Source organism: Columba livia, chromosome 6 (genome assembly GCF_036013475.1).
Source record: "Columba livia isolate bColLiv1 breed racing homer chromosome 6, bColLiv1.pat.W.v2, whole genome shotgun sequence".
Classification (NCBI taxonomy): domain Eukaryota; kingdom Metazoa; phylum Chordata; class Aves; order Columbiformes; family Columbidae; genus Columba; species Columba livia.
This window is the reverse complement of record NC_088607.1, coordinates 586,832-607,578: the sequence shown is the minus strand read 5'-3', so window position 1 is coordinate 607,578 and position 20,747 is coordinate 586,832. Positions and strand designations below refer to the sequence as shown.

At 53.4% G+C, this 20,747-nt stretch overlaps 1 protein-coding gene across 5 annotated transcripts in view; it reads left to right on the top strand.

Annotated features, from left to right (window-relative positions):
• INPP5A (inositol polyphosphate-5-phosphatase A) overlaps positions 1-20,747 on the top strand; it is a 205,682-nt gene that overhangs the window by 37,357 nt on the left and 147,578 nt on the right. For 4 of the 5 annotated variants that reach the window (XM_065066616.1, XM_065066614.1, XM_065066617.1 and 1 more), the window contains exons 2-4: positions 8,808-8,849; positions 17,207-17,307; positions 18,690-18,777. In XM_065066616.1, coding sequence (XP_064922688.1) covers positions 8,808-8,849; positions 17,207-17,307; positions 18,690-18,777 — 231 coding nt within the window. The remainder of the gene's footprint in view (positions 1-8,807; positions 8,850-17,206; positions 17,308-18,689; positions 18,778-20,747) is intronic. The other variant, XM_065066615.1, reaches the window with a different exon arrangement.

Below are 20,747 nucleotides of genomic sequence, written 5' to 3'. Positions count from 1 at the left end.
CTTTTTCCTGAGATTTAATTGTTCATATGAATGATAGATTGCGTTTAGTCACTGCCCTTGAATCATCCTTTATTAAATGCAGGCTTTGTTCATACTGAATTAGGTGACCAATTTCAAGTTTGTTACGTAAACTTATTTTTTTCCGTTGGTAATGAGTCTTTTTTTCTCTTTGAATGGTATTCCTGGCTGGACTCCTTGTTCCCGTGTGCCCGATATCCTGAATATCGACACGCAGACCTGAGGCAGCTGCTCCCGGGGCAGGAGGAGGAACCCCAGTCCCGTTCCGGGTGCTCCCCGTCCTGCCCTGCGCAGGGAGCTGCGGGTCCCCTCCTGGCCCCGTCCCCTCCATCGATGCTGCCGAGCGCAGGCGGCTGTGCCCGCCCGGCCACCGTGGCTCACCGTGTGCCGCACCGCGCGGCACGGGCGCGGCATCGGCAGGGCAGGACCCGCTGGGCCGCACCGGGACGCGTGCAGCACCGCGACAAGATGCGCTCTGCCAGATTGGAGGAGTTTTCGAACAGGCTCCGTTCTTGTCAAGCCGGGTTGGGCAAGGAGCTGACGTGCTGTAACTCGGTCACTTCGTCCTCCCGTAAAGCACAAGGGCACTGGCTACTGTGCTCTGCACATCCCAGCCTCCAAAATAAACTCAGTGTGCGGATGCTTTTGCTAACAGATGTTTTTCTTTAATAAAACGTGTTTGTTGTTTGAATTCATCTTTTGATTTTACTCCCCTGTGTCCAGAATGACCTGGAGCTCGCGTCAGTGTCTCGACTGTTCAGAAGCCAGAAGTTTGACGAATTGCTTTGTGAGCAGCACAGTTGGTTTTAGTGGAGCAAGAAGTCTGCTGCTCATTGCAAGTTTTTATTTTGCTTTTTTAAGCATCAGTGTGGTATCGGCCTCGTCTGCTGAAGAGCTGGAACTCGTTTTGGCTGCTGCTCGTGAGGTGTCCGCTCCGAGCCTTGCCTTTGTGGGATCTGATTGATTGGTTGGTTTGTTTGGGCGTCTTCTCATAACTTGCTACGTTGGTTTCAAGGTCAGGGAGGTCCTGAAGGTTTGGAAGGTCTTGTCCAGACTGGAGTCCTGACAGCACGTGTTACCGTTACTTTTTAGGAGTTGAAGGTGGCTCTTTCCCCTTTTCTGTCCTCTGCCATTAGAGGTGATGCTAATTCTGGACTCGTTATCAGCTGTAATACGTCTTTACCTCCAGCTCCTTTAAGAGGTAGGGACTTGGTCATTGCTCCATCACTTACAGTTCCATTACACCCTTCTAATGTTTCCCTAAGATGTGGCCGGAACAGTTGATTTGCTCTAAGAGGTCAGCCTTTGCTGCTCCTGCTTGACCTGTATTTCCCGTGTCCCTGGCTGCGAAGGTCTCTCGTGGCGTCTCTTGCAGCCTGGGCACGCGTGGCTCCTGTTGTGTCCGGAGGTGCTGCGGTCTCACGCGTACAGGGCAGTTTGTATACGGCTGCATTTGGAACAGCCTGCACAGCAGGTAGATGCTTAGTATTTTTCTTTTGGCTTCTGATGTTTTTGGTGGGAAGCCCAGACTTGTGGTTGTCCTGCTGCTTCAGCTGGAGACGAGCTGTGGGCGTTTGTCCTGGGTCCTCCGGAGCAGCTTTGCCTGGAGCAGCGTGTTTTCTGCATTACTCCGCAGGAAGCCGTAAGTGCTTCGGTTTCTTTTTGTATTCCCACCATGTATTGTCTTGATTTAGACGCGCTCACAGGAAGGGACATCAGCAGAGACAGTAAACAGAAGGGGTCTGCTGCGTTTCTAGCGGGCGCTCAGCTGCCAGCGGTGCCGGTCGGGTTGGACAGAAGGGACCGAGATGGTCATTGAAGTGCCCCTTGGAGAGGCCGCTGCACCAGGGACCTCGGTCCTTAAACGCCACCCCAGCACTGCTGCGGATCTGGTGCCAGCGTGGCTCTGTCCTGTGTCCATCGGTCTGTCCCGGTACCGTACCGCTGTCCCTGCAGAGACTTCAGCCCTTCCCCGTGGGGCACCGGACGGCCCCAACACCTTCTCCCCTTGGCGACTGCTCTCTGCGTTGTGTCCGTGTCCTGCTGCGCTGGCAGGGACATCCAGTGACCCCGTAACGGGAGGGTGGGCAGCAGCACCGTCCCCGCTGCTCCTGTCCCCTGACGCCCCGTTGTGCCCTGAGCATGACCTTCTGCCTTTGCTGCTTCCGTTCTTTGATTCTGCACCTTGCACACCGCTGCTTTTCTCAGCCCAGGACTAAAACTGCCCTAAGCTTTACAGTCAGAGACTTGTGTCCGAACCCCCATTTTTTCCAGCTGTGTTAATTGGTCTAATTGTATTGTTCTGTTACTTCTCCCGTGCCTCTGTTGGCCTCGGTCCCTCCGTCGGGTGCGAGGGCAGCGGGATGGGGCTCTCCTCTCGTTCTGCTGCCCTGGGGAAAGCCGGGGGCTTTCAGAAACGTGCACATCAGTGATGCTGCGTTTGCATTTGGAAGCTGTCTGTGCACATGTATGTAATAAGAACACAGCATGTAAGTAAACGTTCAGATTTTGAAGAATCTGCGGTTTTCCTTGGACTCACAAGCCATTCTTGTTTTGCTGTTTGATCCTGGTTGGTTTGTCTACATTGACTTTGAAGGCTGCTAAACCAGTAACATGGATGTGATGTGCAGGGTATCATCGTTTTGTTTGTGGCCCTTTGTACCAACTCTGCATTCACAGCTGTCAATAACAGTACCCGTCTCACGTGGGTTTTCGTCAGCGTTGTCTCTATAGTTTGATATCCAGAGCATAAAAAACGGGTTAATTTAAGGTAAGAAAATATTTAAATCCACTAGATCTTTAAATATAAATGTCCAGAAGTTGCCAGTAAACTTTTAAAGAAACTGTAGGAGATCAAAAATCTTGATGTAAAATCTTAATATAAATAATTCCGGCAAAATAGCTGTAATGGCTTTTGAGCCTGAGAGCAGTTTTCGCGTGACCCTGCTAACTCTGGTCAAACAGGACTTGCTGAAAGGTTGGTTTTTCATTAGATAAGCAGAAAACCAAGTACAGAGAACGCAGGGGAAATGAGCTTGTCTCGTGCTTTTCTCTGGGTGCGGTGCGGATGAAGGGGGGAGGAGGAGCTGGGCTGCTCCTGGGGCGCTGCCCGGAGATGTGAGCGGAGCAGGGCCGGCGCGTTGGCGGGCCCCGCGCGGCCCGTGGGGCTGGGGCTGCTGGGGACCCTGCTCCTCGCGGGCTCTCGGGACTGTCTGCCTTGGGCATTTAGGAGCTTGGGGCGGCTGTGCCGCTGCTCCCGTCGCTGCGCAGAGCCCAGGCAGCCGGTTCTCCTCTGCCTGCAAAGTGTGCCAAGAATCGTGTCTTTTGGCTTAAAAAATGAGCTTAGTCTTAGCTAAAAATAAGCTTCAGAAAATAGAACCTGCTTTCTATAATTCATCTGCTTTCTTCCATTTTCCTCTGAATGGAACGAAAAAGAACTTTTCCAGGCTGTTAATTTGGTTTCATTTAGCTAGCTTTCCTTTTCCTTTTGAATGAAAGGCTTCCTGCCCTGTCTAAATGTATTTTCTTTCTCCCTTCCCTGTCTGTGTTTCTGCAGCGGGCTGAAAGCTTGCTTTTGGCTGTCGGGTGTAATTTTGTAGGACATGGAAGCACTGGGGAGAAGAGGGACTACTTGTATGTTCATTTTGAAAAGCCGCTTGTTTTCGGGATGTTACCAACTCATGTGGTGTCCGTGTGTTCGCAAGCTCACTGGCCAATGCAGCAATCAGTGTGACATAAATAGACTTCACATGGAAACTTGGCATGAGAAGGGACGGTTTTAGTGGGATGTGGCATTCCAGGAAAAGGTCAAAACAGCTTCTAACCGAAGGGAGCGGCGGCTCATGGCATGCAGGGCGGCGCGGCCCTGCCGCGTGGTGGCGGCAGGTTTGTCCGCGGGGCGCCCGGGAGGACGGAGCCTGGCGCTCAGCGGGGACGCTCCGCCCGAGAGGGCGCTCAGGCCTTCCTGTGGCATCGTTCTTGACTTTCCTGGTGACACCCACCCGGAGAGGGGCGAGCGATGCAGGGTGACGCAGGGCTGGAGGTGGTGGGTAAAGCCGGGCTGGGATGAGGGAATGGGGAGAAATCAGTTCATCGGTAAATGGGTATAAAAGGATTCAGCTCTGAAGGGGACCGGGAAAAGATTAATTTCAGTTACATTACAAAAAGAATGAAAAGCTTAATGAAGGACAGTGTGCGGAGAGAAAGGGTGGGAAGAAGGCCAAAGGCTCTGTAAGACATGACATATAATGTGCCTATTTTTAGACAGAACAATAAGAGGAAGATAATTTATCTTTGCACTTGATTGTTACCTCCAGTCCTTCAAAACTTAAATCATTCCGTGTATACGGAGGTAGCCGGGGAGGAGTTTGCGGCAGAGGGCTGGATTAGAGTTGAGCCGCGGGGTGGTGAGAGCGGGCAGAAGGGCCGCGGTGGTGCCGGCGGGGCCGCGGGAGGAGGGCGCGGCGTCCCCCATGCGGCCGGCGAGTGACGCCCGGCCCGAGCGGGTCCCACGGCCCCTGCAGAGCCGTCCTGGCTGCCGCCCCTCAACCTTCTCTCCCAAAATCACCTGCCGAGGGACTCAACCCGTGTCGTCCGGTGCCGTTTCCCCTGCTCCGATTCTGTCACCGCTTCTTCAAACCTTCCTGTGTTCCGTGGCATTGCAGAAGGAATTCACCTGCAGGCGTGAGAACTTTATTCTGCGGCTGGCCATGGTGTTTCATTGGGCTTCTGCCTCCTGCTCCCGCCCGTTTCAGAGAATCTCCGCTGTGAGCTGTGATGGTCAATCCTGCCTGCATTGATGGTTCCTGCCTGCGTTGGCGCACCGAGCAGCCCTTTGCAGACCTGACTGCTCTGGGCCTGGCCCCGTGGTGCCGGGCGTTCCGTGCAGACCGTGGTGGCTCCGTGTCTCCTGCCGCCTCCGTGCAGACGACGAGTGGGGGACGCGACCTGGGCACCCGGGGCACCGCCGAGCCCCCCAGCGCGCCTGGCTGCGCAGCTCTGCAGTTCTGGTTGTGCTGCTCGGATGAGGAGAACGGAAGGAGGAAATCGGGAAGGTCCTACAGCTTTTGGTGACTTCCTTCATCTCCTTGGACTGGGCTTAGTTCTGGAATTATTTCCATAAATGCCTTCCCCCCAGCCTGTGCTCTGTTGTCAGTTCAAAGGGGCGTGCAGGCGGGCGAAGCTGGACAGCTCGGTGTGCCTCTGCTTGACGACCCGAATTCGTGTTGCCTCTCTCTAAGTGCCAGCCTGTGCCCGCAAACTTCAAACACGGCGACTGCCAGGAGGGCTTGTATTGGCGGGGCAGGGAGTGAGTTCTGAGGACAAGGGGCCGAGTGCGGGTTGTCCAGCCTGTTGGTGGGACCGTGTCGTTTCTTCCTGAGCTGAAGCGCACGGCAGCTCCCGGGACAAACACCACGGGCTTCAGGTGCTGACTGTGGGGGTTAGCAGTAAGAAGAAAACCTGGTTTTAAACACAAATAAACGAAAACCTAAACTCAAAAGCACTATTGCTCCATGTGAATCTGTTTTCAGTCTGTCGCTGCTTTTTCACACGTACATCCCTGGAACAGTTCAGTCTCAAGGCTGGGCTGAGCAACCTGATCCGGTTGAAGATGTCCCTGCTCGTGGCAGGGGTTGGACTGGTTGAGCTTCACAGGTCACTTCTATCCCAAACTGTTCTAGGATTCTGTGATACTGTAATAGCTGAATGTGGCAACAGCAGTGCTATTAGCAGCTTTTATTTTAATCATCGCTCGTGGCTGACTTCTGCTTAGGGTCAAAACACGTTCCTGGTCTGATTTCAAAATGTAGCTGCTGTAGATTGGTTTCGTGTAGGTTTGAGATCTTGAATTTTCTAGGGAGCTCTGAGTTTTCTGTATGTGTTTGTATCTCCTCCAGTGGGAGGTATGGATCAATACAGGGGTGCTCCCCATGTGTGATATCTGTCATCCAGCAATCTCCAAGCTGCGATGAAGACAAGTAAATCGTATTGTCCATCTTGTCCCAGACGGGGCAGCAGAGGTAGAACACGCAAGCGCGCTGTTGGTTTTCTGCTGTCACTGGACTTGCGGGGCCACCAGACCCAGAAGGGGCCAGTGAACGCCGGTACGTCTCACGAGCGGTGGTGGCAGAGCTGCTGCCAGGAGCTGGAGCCGCCTGGTTGTGTGCTCCTGCGCTGCCTCCTCCTGCTGCAGCTGAGCCCGCGGCAGAAGGCGTTGTGCCGGCGCCCTGGTGCAGCGAGGTCTGCAGCCAGCGGTGTCCCGGGGCAGCGGAGCGGCTGGGGCACGGGAAGCAGAACCCGGCAGCCCCGTGGCCCGTCTCGGGGTGCAGCCGGTGCTCCTCCGCGGTGGCGGACACGGCCTTTGGGGCTGTGCTGGGGGGGGCCTGGGAGAGCTGAAGAGCTGGGTGACGGCAGAAGAACAGGCAAGGCGTGGTGGGGAGTCTGCACGGGTGGCTCCTCAGAGCGATTGCTGTCCCTGCTCGGGATTTAGTTTGGCAATTTTTTCAATATTTGATCTGATTTCTTGAAAACAATCTCAGCCGGCATATGGGAGGTAGGTGTGGAGCTGGCTTGTCAGCTTCCCTCTGATGTACCGGGTTGGTTTTGCAATGTTTTCATTTAGTGCAATGTTTTCATTTAGTGATGTAGCGGTGGGGGAACTTCTACCACTTGCAGTAGTATTTAAAAACAAAAGTAAGGTTGTGCTTTATTTTCTCCCCTGGGATTCCTCAAGTATTAATAACTTGCTTTAAATATTGTTGATTGGTAGCAGTTTTTTCTCCCTTGGAAAGCCGTAGCCAATATGAACGGTTGCTGCTCATCACAGGTTGGACTAGATGACCGTTTCGAACGTTCCTTCCAACCCAAACTGGTGTGTGATTCTGATTCCGGATCAGCGTGAGCAGCTGCGCCATCGCTGCTCGCAGCCGTGCGCTGCGTCTGACTGGCGCCCTGAGCGCGCCGAAGGGGCCGGTTGTGCCCGTGCTGCCGTGTCCGTGCCGTGCGTGCCGCCGTGCAGCGCTGCCCCGCGCACCGTCCTCCGGTGGTGCCACCACCGCCAGCTGAACAGCGGCTGAACTGGCCTTTGCTTGTCTGCAGTGGGTTTACAAACATGACAAAGTACTGTTAATCTGGGATTAATTTTAAAACTGAAAGAGGTCACCAGGATATCTTGCGACTGGCATAAAGAATAGAGAAGTGAGGCGTGTGGGGGGTTGGTTTGTTTGTTAGTGTGAAAACCGCCAGTTACCTGCTGAGTAAGGCCACGCTTTGCTTGGAAGATAAACGGGAGTGATGCTGAAGTCTGCTCGTGGCCCAGCGCAGGACCTGCTTATCTGCCTTTCATAACTACCTGAAAATTCTAATTAGAAATCTCATAATCCTCAAGATCTTGCCTTATTGAATCTGACCTTTTGGTTTATACCATACACAAATGATACCTAAAGCATGTTCCCTGTTCCGATCTCTTTTGTAGAGTGATTACAAAGCAAAATCAGTAAATCCTGTGCTGTCTTTCTGACACTGCTCAGGAGTCAGCTTGAAATCACAGCAGCTCCCGGCTTGCTTGTTTTCTTGTTGCTGCTCTTACAACAGCAACAGCCCCCACTGTCCGGGGGGTTGTCCCGTCCGGTCCAGAACGAGCAGCAAGAGTGAAGTTGCTGGTGAAGCAGTTAACATGTTTGGAGGGGCTGTTCTATTGCATCAGTGGTTATTTGTGTCTGCAGTTTCCTTGTTCTGGCCGGAGTGACGCTGGGCAGGGAAGGGCTGGCGGGGGAGGGATGTTCAGTTCTGGCTTTATTAATCTAGGCTGTCCCTGGGCTGGGGCCAAGGCTTGTCCGCTGGGCTCGGGGCTCCGCTCGTGTCTCTCCCCAGCGTGCCGGCTGCCATAGGGGAAACATTCACCTTCTGACCAGTAGTGTCTGAACTCCAGAACTGTCAGGAACAAGTGATCAACAAAGGGGAGGTGACATAGCAAGGCACAAATGTGGTGCTTTTTTCCCCTCAGCCTTCAAAAAGCTTTTGTAGCGTTGACAGGTCTACAGAACTGGATGGCTTTTAGAGACATCCAGCCCAAAAAAACCCAACTAAAACCCAGAATATTTTTGATTACTTACAAATCTTTATAGCCACCTGTGGGCAAATGTTCCTGTACAAGCGGTTGGTGTGATCGGTGAGTTGGCAGTTGTGCCCAGCTGTCACGCAGCGCCGCTGGGGGCGGGACAGGTGTCCCGCGGTGGGTGCTGCCGTGACCCGGGACGGTGCTCAGGGGCCTGTGCCTCGTGCGCTGTGCTCAGCTCCTCCCAGACACTCTACGTCCTGCTCTTTCTGGGAGACAAAAGCCAGATTTGGGGTTTTATTCCCCACTGCGATGCAAAAATCATCCGGAAGTCTTGTTGTTGAAGAAGACAAAACTCGACAAACTGCCAGAGCGGGGCCTGGGCCGGCGATGGCGGCAGCTCGAGCGCCAGGGCGGGGGCCTGGGCCGGCCGTGGCGGCAGCTCGAGCGCCAGAGCAGCCGGTCACGGCGACAACCACATGTTTCAAGTCTGTGGATTGAATTGCTTGATAATCTCGTACGTGTGCAAACGTTGTGAGGTTGTGCACACAGTGTACCCTGGTGCACATCTGAGAAGAGGGGACTCGAACAAAACGGAGAGGGCTGTCCATGGGAGCTCGCGAGTTGGGGGAGAAACTCACCTGAATGCACTGAGGAAAGCAATAAGTATTGGGATATTATTATAAAAATACGTTACTTTTATCCTTAATTGTTTTTTTATTTTGTTTTTCAGCCTGAAAACTTACAGAAGAATTGGCTTCGGGAATTTTATCAGGTAAGGTAGAACTTACTTTCTTGTGGAGTTCGTGCCGCTTGCTTATAGCCTTAATTCGTAATGCCAAGATTGTTTACTTTGTGAAGCTGGAGTCACTAACGAGCCCTAAAGCCGCTTTCCTTCTGGGTTTCTGAGCGATGATGATAAAAACTCAGTGTCTAAACACAGTTTGTGCTCACTGACAATCCTCTGCCCAAAAAAGTTTTCACGTTTTATAAAAATGACTTTTATTTTGGCATAAAATGGTCTTTTAGGTCTCCTGAGTAAGAAATATACTTGAATAATTAAAACATCTGTCAGAAAGTCCCGTTTACATTTACATAGACATGTAACGACTTCTGGTGTTGGTTTGCAGTAGATCAGCCCTGCTGTCCGCTCTTTGCTGAAGATCCTCTTGCTTAGGCAATGTGAAATACCGAAGTCGAACCCGTGCTGCGCCACGTGTTGTGACCCGCGCCTGTGGGTGGGCTTTCCTGACAGTTTGTGCGGGTTTGGTGGTGGTTTGTGTTTTGGATGCGGTGCTGCTGCTGCAGCAGGGAGCCGGTCAGCGGCGAGGCGCAGCGGCGCCCGTGGCCCCTGCGGCGCCCGTGGCCCTGCGGCGCCCGTGGCCCTGCGGCGCCCGTGGCCCTGCGGCGCGTGTCCCGTCTCACCGGCAGCTCTGCTGCGTCTGCCAGAGCTGGCAGACTGAAATTGGCTCGGTTTCATGTCTTCTATACAAAAATGGTTAAAGCAGCAGTATTCTGCCATTCAAGTTTTTGAAGCTAAACCATATATGGAAAAAAAGAGCCATATTTACTTTCTGCTTTTTTGTAAGAAAGGTGTCCCATAACTCTGCATGGGCAGGTGACCGGTGCAGCCCGTGCCCCGTTGCAGCGATGCAGAACGCTGCAGTCAGCTTCCTCAGGAAGTTTAATGGAGATGCAATAATCAGCGTTACGTTCCTCACTGCCTGTCAACTTCACAAAAGATTCATCTGTTTATTTTTCTTCTTCCATGTTGATTGATTATTGCTATATCATAGAATCCCCGGTCGGAAGGGACCAGAGGGATCGCCTGCTCCCACCTTCCTTGGCAAAGCCGGTCTGGACAAGCTGGCCCAGCACCCTGGCCGCTGAGTCTGAAATGTGCAGGCTTTCTCAGCTCACTCTGATTTAAACCCTCTTCACGAGAGGCTTCTGAGAGGAAAACACAAAGTGCATTTAAATTGGTATAACTTGGTTGGTTTGTGTTGTTGGTGCGTGTGAGGTTTTGTTGTTGCTGTTGTGGGTTGGTTTGGTTTTTTAGGATCACCGTGTATTTTTGCACATCACGTTACTGATTTGTGCGTCTTTATCAAGGAGCCCCCGCAGCTGTTCAGTTGGTGACTGAAGGGGGGTGAGCACCAGGGAGCGCCTGCGAGTAGCTTGTGGAAAACGGGACGAGGGGGAAGGGACGGAGCTGCCCGCGTGTCCGCGAACGTCGCGTGTGCGGCCCCGCGGCCCCGGAGCAGCGCGTGTGGCGGGGCACAGCTCGGGCCGCCCCCCCCGCCGCGTTCTGCCCGGGCCGTCCCCCCTCCCCGTCCCCCAGCGTTCTGCCCCGGCCGCCCCCGCCCCGGCTCTGCCCCGGCCGGCCCGCAGCCGCAGCGCCAGGCTCTGCTCGCCATGCAGCGGCACAGCGGCGGGCAGGGGTTCCCGCGCTCCCCACCGCAGCCAGCCGGCCCCGCGTGGCCCCGAACCTTTTCCCGCCGCAGCCGGGGGCGGGTCGGCCGGTCGCACCGTGTCCAGGCACAGGAGCGGTGGAACGGAACCGCGTGGTGGCTCCTGGGGCAGAGTGGCACGCCTGCACCAACTGTCATGTCACATTGGGCTACAAAGCGACCCAGCGTGTGCGCGGCCTCCCGGCTGTTTTGTTTGAACTCCGTGTGCTTTGCTGAGCAGCCCTGCGGACCGAGGTTCACCAGAGGTGCTGGAAAATGACTCTTGATACTTCTTCGTAAACTCGAAACCCAGATAAACCGCAGACCGCAATTTTTTTCCGTTGTTCTGAGGAACTCAATTTGCATATGTAGCTGTGTCAATACCGTTTGCGTAACTCTGGGGTGAAGTCCTTTCGTAAGGAAAATAATCTCCACAAAAAAGGATGTGCAATGACACCTCTAAGTTTAGAATGGTTTTAGAAATTAAAGCACTAGTGAAGCCTGTCTTTGAATTGATGTCAGAGAACATATCAATGAAGGAGCGTTTGGGGGCTTGTTTTTAAGTTCCAGAAAATTAAGATAAGGGATCTTAATTGCCGTGCTTGGTAAATACAAGTTGCTTCATACATGTTTTATCATTGATTATACGCTGTATTCATTTCCGAGAATGTGGTAGCATATGGAGGACTAAAATAACATCCAAATATCGCATGCTGAAATTTTTAAACCTCTGCCATTGATCTACAAATGTCCTACGTTATGAACATGAAAAAGATGGAAGACGTACGGTGTAAAATTAAACAGTTTGTCCAAGAAGTGACAAGGGGCAGAATCCTCAACGACACTTGGGGCAGTTTTGCGGCGGCTCAGGGTGGAGCAGCCTGCGCCCTTGGGGGCGGCCGGAGGGAGGGGGCCCCGCGCTGGCCGCTCGGCCCGGCCCCTCCCCGTGACGTCACTGGGAGGGGGACTCTCGCGCGGGTCCGGCTGGAGCCCGCCTGCTCTTCAGCGCGTCTCTTACCCAGAGGCGCCCCTTGGAGCCGCGGCGGGAAGTGGCTGCTGGGAGGAGAGCGAGGACACGGTGACAACAGGGGTTTGGGGCGTTTCGTGTGCCATGGGGAGGAGTTTGGCGCACAGTAAGAAACGGGAGGATCTGGTGCCACAGACATTATGGCACGTGGAGCGTTCACAGAACGTGCAAAAGGAATTGTGTGGGGTGCTCAGTACCCAGGCCCACAGCCCTCGTGTCAGGTTATAGGAAAAAACATGGGGGAGCAAGAAGCTTCAGGAGCATCGGAGCTGTTTCAAGGGAGGCCGTAGGGGCACAGAGGAAGGACTTCTGTTGGTTTAGTGATTTGCTTCGGGTGTTTTCACCCTCTCCTTCCCCATCCCTTGGGCTTCATTGGGCTGCACTGGGCAGCTCTTGGGGTGGGACGAGTTCAGGAGATGGAGCTATTGAAAGTCTTCACTAGTTTTAGTAAAGATCTTTCTTTGTCGCATTCAAGGCAAATGGTCATTTTGGATTAAAGCAGAGGGTTTTTTCCCTAATGCAGTTTCCATGTTGCTTAATGTGTTTGTGAGTATTTAGAGCCTTAATTTCTAGTAACAGAGAAGTTAAAAGTTTACCCGAAAGCTAAAGGTCATCTGGTGCTGCTGCATGGAAACTTTTTGTGTTGCCTTCTTTAACGGTAGGAGAAGGGGAATTGGAGTTGGAATTCTTCAGGATGACCCTGCAGCGTCGCTAACGGGAAAGCGCTCAAAATGCCCGTCATTCCCTCTGCCGCGCGCACTGATCAGTAGTTGCTCATCAGTCTCTTCCTGTCCGTAGTTCACTGCAAACCAGTAGATTGCATTAATGCAGGTAGCGTTCGGTAGACGCTGACTTTGCTGCGGTCACGCTGCGGTACGCCAGTGTCCCGGGGTCATGTTCAGCTGTGGGAACTCAGACGGGTGTTGAGGTCACTGGTGGTGACCCCTTCACGCAGGCTTTTCGTTCTTTAAGCCAGGACTTGGTGCCCCCAGAGCCTGGCTCTCGTTCAGGCTCAGGGGAGCACGTCTCCGCTCTGTGGATGGGCGCCGGGGCCGCGTGGTGCAGAGCCGCAGCCCGGTAGCGCTGGTCCCCGTGCCACCGGGTGCCCGGCCCCACAGCTGCCCCACAGCTGCCCCACAGCTGCCCCGAGCCCGTCAGGCCCCTCACGGAGACTGCGGGTAATAGAACCGAAGTTTTCTGGATGGGGAGGCTGAGTTTGGGTTCCATAGGCAACCTCATTTCCCACGTTTCCTGACTGCAGAACACATTCAGGTTTTAACAGTTCCTCTGTTGTGGCAGAATGTAATGTCAGATCGTGTAACGTCAGGCGTTTCATGCCAATACAAGAAGAGCCTGTCCCAAGAACAGGACACTTCAGAATGCTTTAACCAGAAAACAGTGTGGCTGTCAGCAGAGTCCCTTGAGTCATGAAACAAGAGCTGGAAGTGGGATTTGTCAGTTAATATCAAATATGGTAATACAAGGAGCAGGCTTATCTGGGCTGCTGCTGCTTGGCTCTGCACTTATAAAAATATCCACTATTTATTTATTTTTCATCTTCAGACTTACAGAAATTGCAAATACTTTGAATTCTTTAGGGCTGCAAATACTGAATTGACTTGTATGAATTTCCCAGTTCGCAGGGAAGCTAAAGCTGGTGTTTGGCTCTGGGAGCTCAAGGCTCAGGCTCCGGTACCGCCGCCCTCCCTGCTGCGCCCTGTTCCGCTCGCCGCGCGGGGCCGGGGAAGGAGCTTCACCTGATACCTTCCGCCACTTTGATGTTTGTGCTTAACTCGGCTGGAGCGTCTTGCTCAATTGTGTGTCCCCAAAAACATAACTTCTAATCATGTCTTCCTTTGCCTATGTTTGTGTATCCGTCAGCTGAGATAATGCCCAACTTTGTAAAAACATTGTGCTCCCATAGGTGCGAATTCAGTGTTTATGTGATCTTGTATATGATATTGAAGCTCTGGCACCCGTGAGTTTTCAGCTCTCGGGTAGTCATTGCTCATTATTATGTACTGTTTGTTCTCTCCTAACAGCAGAGGACTAGTAAAAGGTAATGAAGCAGAGCCAATTTGCTCTCAGTTGGAGGGTATTTATTATATGAGGGGATGTAACTAATACTCAGGTATGTTTCTGTGGCTTAACCTGCAAAGAATGCCACTGAGGCCTCACTGCTATTAAGCTGGTGCATTTCCTCATTAAAAATGTAATAGGTATTTTTTAAGACCTGCTGTGATTCCAAGCTCTCAAGAACTTGAATAGGAACATCAAAGCTGTGTCCTGCATCTCTGCTCAGAGCCGGGCAGTGTTTTGTGTTGCTGCAGCACAGGGAGGTTGTTCCCCAGTGTCCCCTCCAGACAAACCTCCCCATTCGAAGCTCCTGTTGCTCGTCGTTCACAAACATGAGGCAGCTTATGCCTGTGTGCCATTTGGACCCATTGATTTTATTGTTGTCTCACCAGTTTATTAGCCTTATTAGCTGTGTAAGGAGAGGTCTTGAGGAAGCACACAGTTACCTCAGTTAGTAACACAACCTGCCAGCATGTTTTTGCTGTGCTCGCAATAAGCGGTTACTGGATGTGTAGCACTGAAACAGTAAGAGAGGGATACGTTTGCTTTACGACATTAAATAGTTACAACTCCTTTCTGATTATGGTCATTTTGTAGAGCTGCCCAAGTAGATAATGCAGGCCTCGGAAGCCGGATCTGACGCGGAGCGGTGACGCGCAGACGGGCCGGGGCGGCAGGCGGGCTCTGTGCGCCGCGGCGCCCGGCCCGGGCGCTGCTCACCCGCAGGCAAGCGGAGAAGATCCGCCAGCCGGCTCTGTTGGACAAGGTGCTGCAGATGAACTTTCTCAGCAAAGCTTTCTCTTAATTGTTTGTAAATCTATAAAATCAACTAGTAATAATGTCAGCTTTTGTAGTTCTATCAAATATATGTATCAAAGGAAAAGTAGTGAGTGTCCCAGCTGGGTATAAGTTCTTGGGTTCCAGGTGTGTATCTGTAGCCACTCTTGTTTCCAGTGGCACTTTCCATGGGCTGCTGCTCTGGCTGTTTCTCGGGCCTTGCTGACGACGGCCCGTTTTTAAAGCAGGATTGCTGCGTCATAGTTAGGCAGAGACCGGCATTAACGAGCTAACTGAAGCGCACGAAGACCCGCAAGCGTGTGCGTGGGAGGGAGCGTTCACCTTTTTCCTGTCTGCAGTCGCACTTGCAGCTTACCTCCGCGCGCCTCACCGAGCAGGTCGCTGTCGCAGCAGGTCGCTGTCGCAGCAGGTCGCTGTCGCAGCAGGTCGCTGTCACAGCAGGTTGCTGTCACCACCCATTGCGGTGCTGGGGAAGCTGAGGCTCAGCAGGGGAAGTGACTCGTCTGAAATGCTCGGAAACCAGCGGCCGTCAGCTCCTTCTTGTGAGTCTGACCTGGCTCAGATCAGAAACGCCGTCACTTACATGCCGTGTGTTTCCTCAGTGGTCGCACAGCGTGTCCCCATCGGCTCTGGTGTCCCTGGGCTCCCCACGCGCTGGGGTGAGCAGCAGCCGCTCGGGCACTGACGGAGAGCCCTGCCAAGGGACACCCCAAGAGGTGACAGCCACCAGCCGGTGGCGTGGCCGGTGTCACTTGTCCTGTTGTGCCCGTGGGCACGTGCCCCGGGAGTCCCTTGGCAGAGCTGGTGCTGGTGCCCGCGGGGACTCGCTGCCGCCGCGGTGCTGCCAGGGAAGGCTGCAGGGACAGGTTCCAGTTTGCCTTGGGCTCAGGGGAAAGCCGCTGCGTTTCACACTCTGCTGATCTGTAATTCATTGCCTTTGAGCTTGGTTTTTTCTAACGAGATTGTTTGCGTGGTCAGGAATGAGGCATTTTGCACCCTGTCATCAGGGCAGGTGACAGCTTCTCCCTACTCTGGTTTGAAAGAAACGGTTTTTAAAGACCTTTTTACAGTAAAGTGAGTCAATATTGTTTTACATAATTAAAAGTATGACTGCAAAGGCTTATGGTGTCTGGGAGCCCCGGAGCTGCAGAGAGAGGAGCTCACTCATCACTGGGGTGCCTTGAGCCCCAGAGCTGCAGGGAGAGGAGCTCACTCATCACTGGGGTGCCTTGAGCTCCAGAGCTGCAGGGAGAGGAGCTCACTCATCACTGGGGTGCCTTGAGCCCCAGAGCTGCAAGGAGAGGAGCTCACTCATCACTGGGGTGCCTTGAGCCCCAGAGCTGCAGGGAGAGGAGCTCACTCATCACCGGGGTGCCTTGAGCCCTAGAGCTGCAGGGAGAGGAGCTCACTCATCACTGGGGTGCCTTGAGCTCCAGAGCTGCAGGGAGAGGAGCTCACTCATCACTGGGGTGCCTTGAGCCCCAGAGCTGCAGGGAGAGGAGCTCACTCATCACTGGGGTGCCTTGAGCCCTAGAGCTGCAGGGAGAGGAGCTCACTCATCACTGGGGTGCCTTGAGCTCCAGAGCTGCAGGGAGAGGAGCTCACTCATCACTGGGGTGCCTTGAGCCCTAGAGCTGCAGGGAGAGGAGCTCACTCATCACTGGGGTGCCTTGAGCCCCAGAGCTGCAGGGAGAGGAGCTCACTCATCACCGGGGTGCCTTGAGCCCCAGAGCTGCAAGGAGAGGAGCTCACGCATCGTTCCGGTGGGCGCAGCCGGTGCAGACCAGGCTGTCCCTCCCCGAATGGCGCTGGGCAGGCGGCCTTTGTGCTGCTGGGACTGCCCAGAGCCGCCCGGGCGGAACTGGCGGCGCGCGGCGGTTGAGTCTCTCCCGTGTCGCGTACCCGTGTGCTCGCCCCGCCATGTACTTGATTTTTCAGCCTCTTACCGTTTTAGAAAACTGAAATAGTTCTGTAGCTTGCATCTGTTAATTCACAAGGTAATAAGATATGAACCAGAACTTGTAGAGACGCAGTGTCAACACGGAGATGTTTTCAGATGTGTTGTTTGCAGTGCTGGATGTCGTTAACACAGAGAAAATGTGTTGGGACAGAATAACATGGAATGTGTGTTTAAAGCAGCAGCAATTTTATAAATACTGAATATTGGCTTGGCATGATCAGAAAAGCACACATTCTGTGTTTTCAGTATAATTGCACCCTAGAGCTGACTATTTAGTATTTAAGATATTTGCATTATACAAGACTAACACATCACATGCCTTCTGTATTAGATACGTGTGTATATATGCTTGTGTGTCTTTCTTAAGTAGTTTTGTAAATAAGATAATCCCTAAGCAAAAATATCAAATGTGACAGCTAATTGGTGTTCTGTCACAAGCTAATTCAAGATACTCTGTAAAAGTGGGAAACACCTAATGAATTCAGATGTTTGACCTCTTCCAACTCCAGACAAGGAGCTGTTTTCATCCTGACGGTGTTGGGTCCTCGTGGAGGTGACGTGGAAGAGGTTATTGTGTTTGCTCTAAATGCTTAGGAGCTAATTCATAGTTTTAAAAAGAAAATATTAGCTAAAAATATTTGAGATAACTGTTGTGTGTTCGGAGTCTCGTATGTGTGGAAGAATGGTGCTCCCCTCATGGCCGCTGTGCCCCTTACTTCCCCGCTGACAGCTGGTGGTGCTCCTGCCCCAGAGACCACGTCGTCCTGCGATATCAGCTGTGGATGCAGCTTTGTTGATGTTCGTTTATCTGTTTGTTGCAGGTTGTACATGCACACAAGCCCCATTTCATGGCTTTACACTGCCAGGAATTTGGAGGAAAAAACTATGAAGCTTCCATGTCTCATGTGGACAAGTTCGTGAAGTAAGTGACTGGACATTTGTACAACATTATACATTATATATATAATTCTAAGCGGAAGTCATTAGATGAGGAGAGTATATAAGTTTTGAAATATTTTTCCGCTTCCTCCTGTCATATGAGCCTGCAGAAGGAGGTGATTGGGCAAATGTTAATGCTTTGTATTATTTAAGAAAACGGGAAAAGTAACAAAAATCTCCTCTGGCCCTGTCCTGGCAAGGTCATCACACACGTTAGACTATCATCTCCCTTTTGTATCTCTGGCGTTAAGCTTATTGTGTCTGGTAACGACACCATTTCACACTTGGGGAGTGTGTTCGCGCTTTGAACCGTGTGTGCGGCTGCAGATGTGGCCGGCGTCCCCTGCCCCCGGCCCCGGGGTGTCCCCCGCCTGCCGGGACGCAGCCTCGGGACCCCGGGCAGGCGCAGCCCGGACCGGCACGGGCGGCCCTGACCGCGGGCACCGGTCGCCTCCGGGCCGGACTGGGTCGGGACCGCCCCCAGCGCCCGGCCAGCGGCAGTGCGGCAGCACCCCCTGCTGGCGGCGGGAGCGCGGTGCGGCGGCAGCGCTGCCGGGTCGGGGCCTGCGGGGCCTCCTGCCGTGTCCTCGGAGAAGTGCGGGCGGGGCCGCTCGGTGCCGGCGCGGGGCCGCTCGGTGCCGGGCACAGGGCGCGGGGCCGCTCGGTGCCGGCGCGGGGCCGCTCGGTGCCGGGCACAGGGCGCGGGGCCGCTCGGTGCCGGCGCGGGGGGCAGTGGCCTCATGGAGCAGACGGGTCCCAGGGCACGGCAGGAGCACACCTGACTTACAGAAGGCAGCTGTGCCAGGGGCTCGTTTTGCTGCACCAAAATTGACCCAAACACCAAAGGATTGTGACCTTCATCCTCTCTGACCCTTTCACATGTGTCTGGTTTCGTAACCCTCCCGGAGAGCACCTGGAGCAGCTCACGGCTCCAGCGCTCAAGCCGCTGCTTCTCCAGAGTGCAGCCCGTGCTGGCCCTGCGGTGACTGCCTGCCGCCGGCAGACTGGCCGCGCTCGGGACGGCAAAGCTCTAAAGCTGAGTGAGACTGTAGAGCATTTAGCAAGAATTGCCTAATTTTATGGAGTTTTGTGGGCTTCAGATTCCCGAGTCCCTCAGCGCTGTGTCCGAACAACACGTAAGAATTTGACGGCTGGCGTTACTGTGGCTGCCGCGGTCAGCGCCAGGCTCACGTGCCGGGGCTGCACCACAGGGAACTCTCACCCCTGAAATCCACACCAAAATGAGATGAATCCTGTAGTTCTTTTGGGTGTTATTAGAGACATTACAGTACAGGAAAGGGTGCTCGAACAATGTTGTATCTTGGCATCTCCATTTACATTTTCCATCTTTTCTTTGTCTTTCAGAGAACTGTTATCAAGTGATGCAATGAAAGACTACAACAGAGCTCGAGTTTACCTGGATGAGAACTATAAATCACAGGAACATTTCACGGTAAGTTTGTTTCTTTCACAAGTTTAGTTCGGCAGATGGTGAATTTCTTCTGTTAAACTGTTTGGGGTTTTGTGGCTGGTGTGGGGCTGTTTTCCTCACGATGAGGATTACATCTTTATTACGAGCGATTACTTGGTAGGACACGTAGATGCTGACTTCACAAAACTGCATCCATTTAAAAATGAGTAGAATGTCATGATACATGGAAAGTCTTTTGTTTAAAATGACTGTCTAAGGCTTTTTCCTCTTCTAACAACCGTTGTGGCGGATCAGTTACCTGCGCTAGGGTCGGGTGCGGGCTGTGTGGCGGAATGGGCCGGGACAGGGCTCGGGCGCGGGTTACCCAGCTCCGCAGCCGGTTCACGGGCCCGCGGGACTGTGTGTTTCCAGTAGTATGAGAGCGATGCGCAGGTGGATGTAACAGCACGCGTGCAGAGCTGCCTTTCGGATACAGCAGAGGTGCCGGTATGGTCACTGCTGCGGCTGCACCGCGTGCCACCGGGTCCCCGGTGCGTTTGGGGGTCCCTGCTGGTTGTAGGAGGGAGAGCGGTCTGTGGGAGTTGGTGACACGTCCCTTCTCTCCGGGACAGCAGCTCCTTTCCCTGGGGAGCGGCTCCGAGGCCTCTGCCCGGCAGCCCAGGGCACGCGGTTCACCCAGGAAAACCAGCCCCTGGCACACGCAGGTCCCAGCTTGCCGGCGGGTAACCGTGGGAACGGGAGCCTGGAGCGGTTTGTGTTCATTTTTTAATGGCTCTCCTAGGAACCCAGGAAATGCGGAACAGGAGCAGAGATAGCGGGATGTTTTTCTCATCAGAGAGGAGAAAAACAATATTGACGGCTTTACTGAGCCTTAGTGGGACAAATTTCACATCAGGAATGTTAAAGCTGTATGCGGAAGATGTTGAGGAGCCCCGCTGGCTGAAGGGCAGGCGGGCAGAACTGTGTGTTTCAGAGTCGCTCGCAGCTCAGCGCCGCGCGCTGGAGCCGTTTGCGGCTCAGCCGTGCCCGGATGGCCGTGCTCGCCGTGGCTCCGTGGCGGGGCTGCGCTGGGCCCGCAGGCACCCGCAGCGCGCAGAGGAGCTGGGGCTCCGCGCAGCCCCTTTGCGCTCAGCACGGGTCGGGCCATCTCCAGGGGTCCCTTCCGACCTGGGCTTTTCTGTGATTTTTGTGAAAAAAGGGTTAACATCTGTGACTGTAATTTGGGAAACACACTATAGAAGACTAATGCAGCCTATGACAAAATATCTATAACTTTGTCACAGTACTTTATAGTATTGAAGTTATTTTATTTAACACGAGGTACATTTATTTTTGATGCTGCTGCGGTGGATGGAAAGGCTCTTAGAGAGGCTGACAGTGGTCCTAGTGTGGAGCATGTGCTCTGTGTGTCTCTGTATAGAACTCTGCCTGTTGTGAAGTTCCTCGTTCAAGAAATGAGGTGGTTTCTGGTTTCACATACTAGTGTTATTTTCTAGGCACTACCTTTTCTTGTGGTATTCCGCAGCCACCTTTGTAATTCTTCCTTTCTTCTCACAAATATTACTGCATATATCTCTTCTCATCCCTGGTTTGCTAAAGCTAGGCCTTCCTGGAAAAACAGGTTCCGTCAGTACAGGAGGAAAACAGTCTGCTTGTACCGATGTTATTTTCCATGGAAAATAGAGTAACCAAACATATACGTTTGTGTTATTTGATTAAATTACTCTCTGTTGAACTAGTGACTGTAGACAAAGCAGTTTGTGAAGGTGTTTGACTTTTCCCGCCATGAGGGCAGGGTGGGGTGAAACAGCTCCATCCATCTCGGGTGCAGGAGGGAGCGTGTGTGCGCGTCCCCGTGCGCCCCTGGACCTTTCCTGTGTGCCCCCGCGCCGTCCCCGTACGCCCCTGGACCTTTCCTGTGTGCCCCCGCGCCGTCCCCGTGCGCCCCTGGACCTTTCCTGTGTGCCCCCGTGCGCCCCTGGACCTTTCCT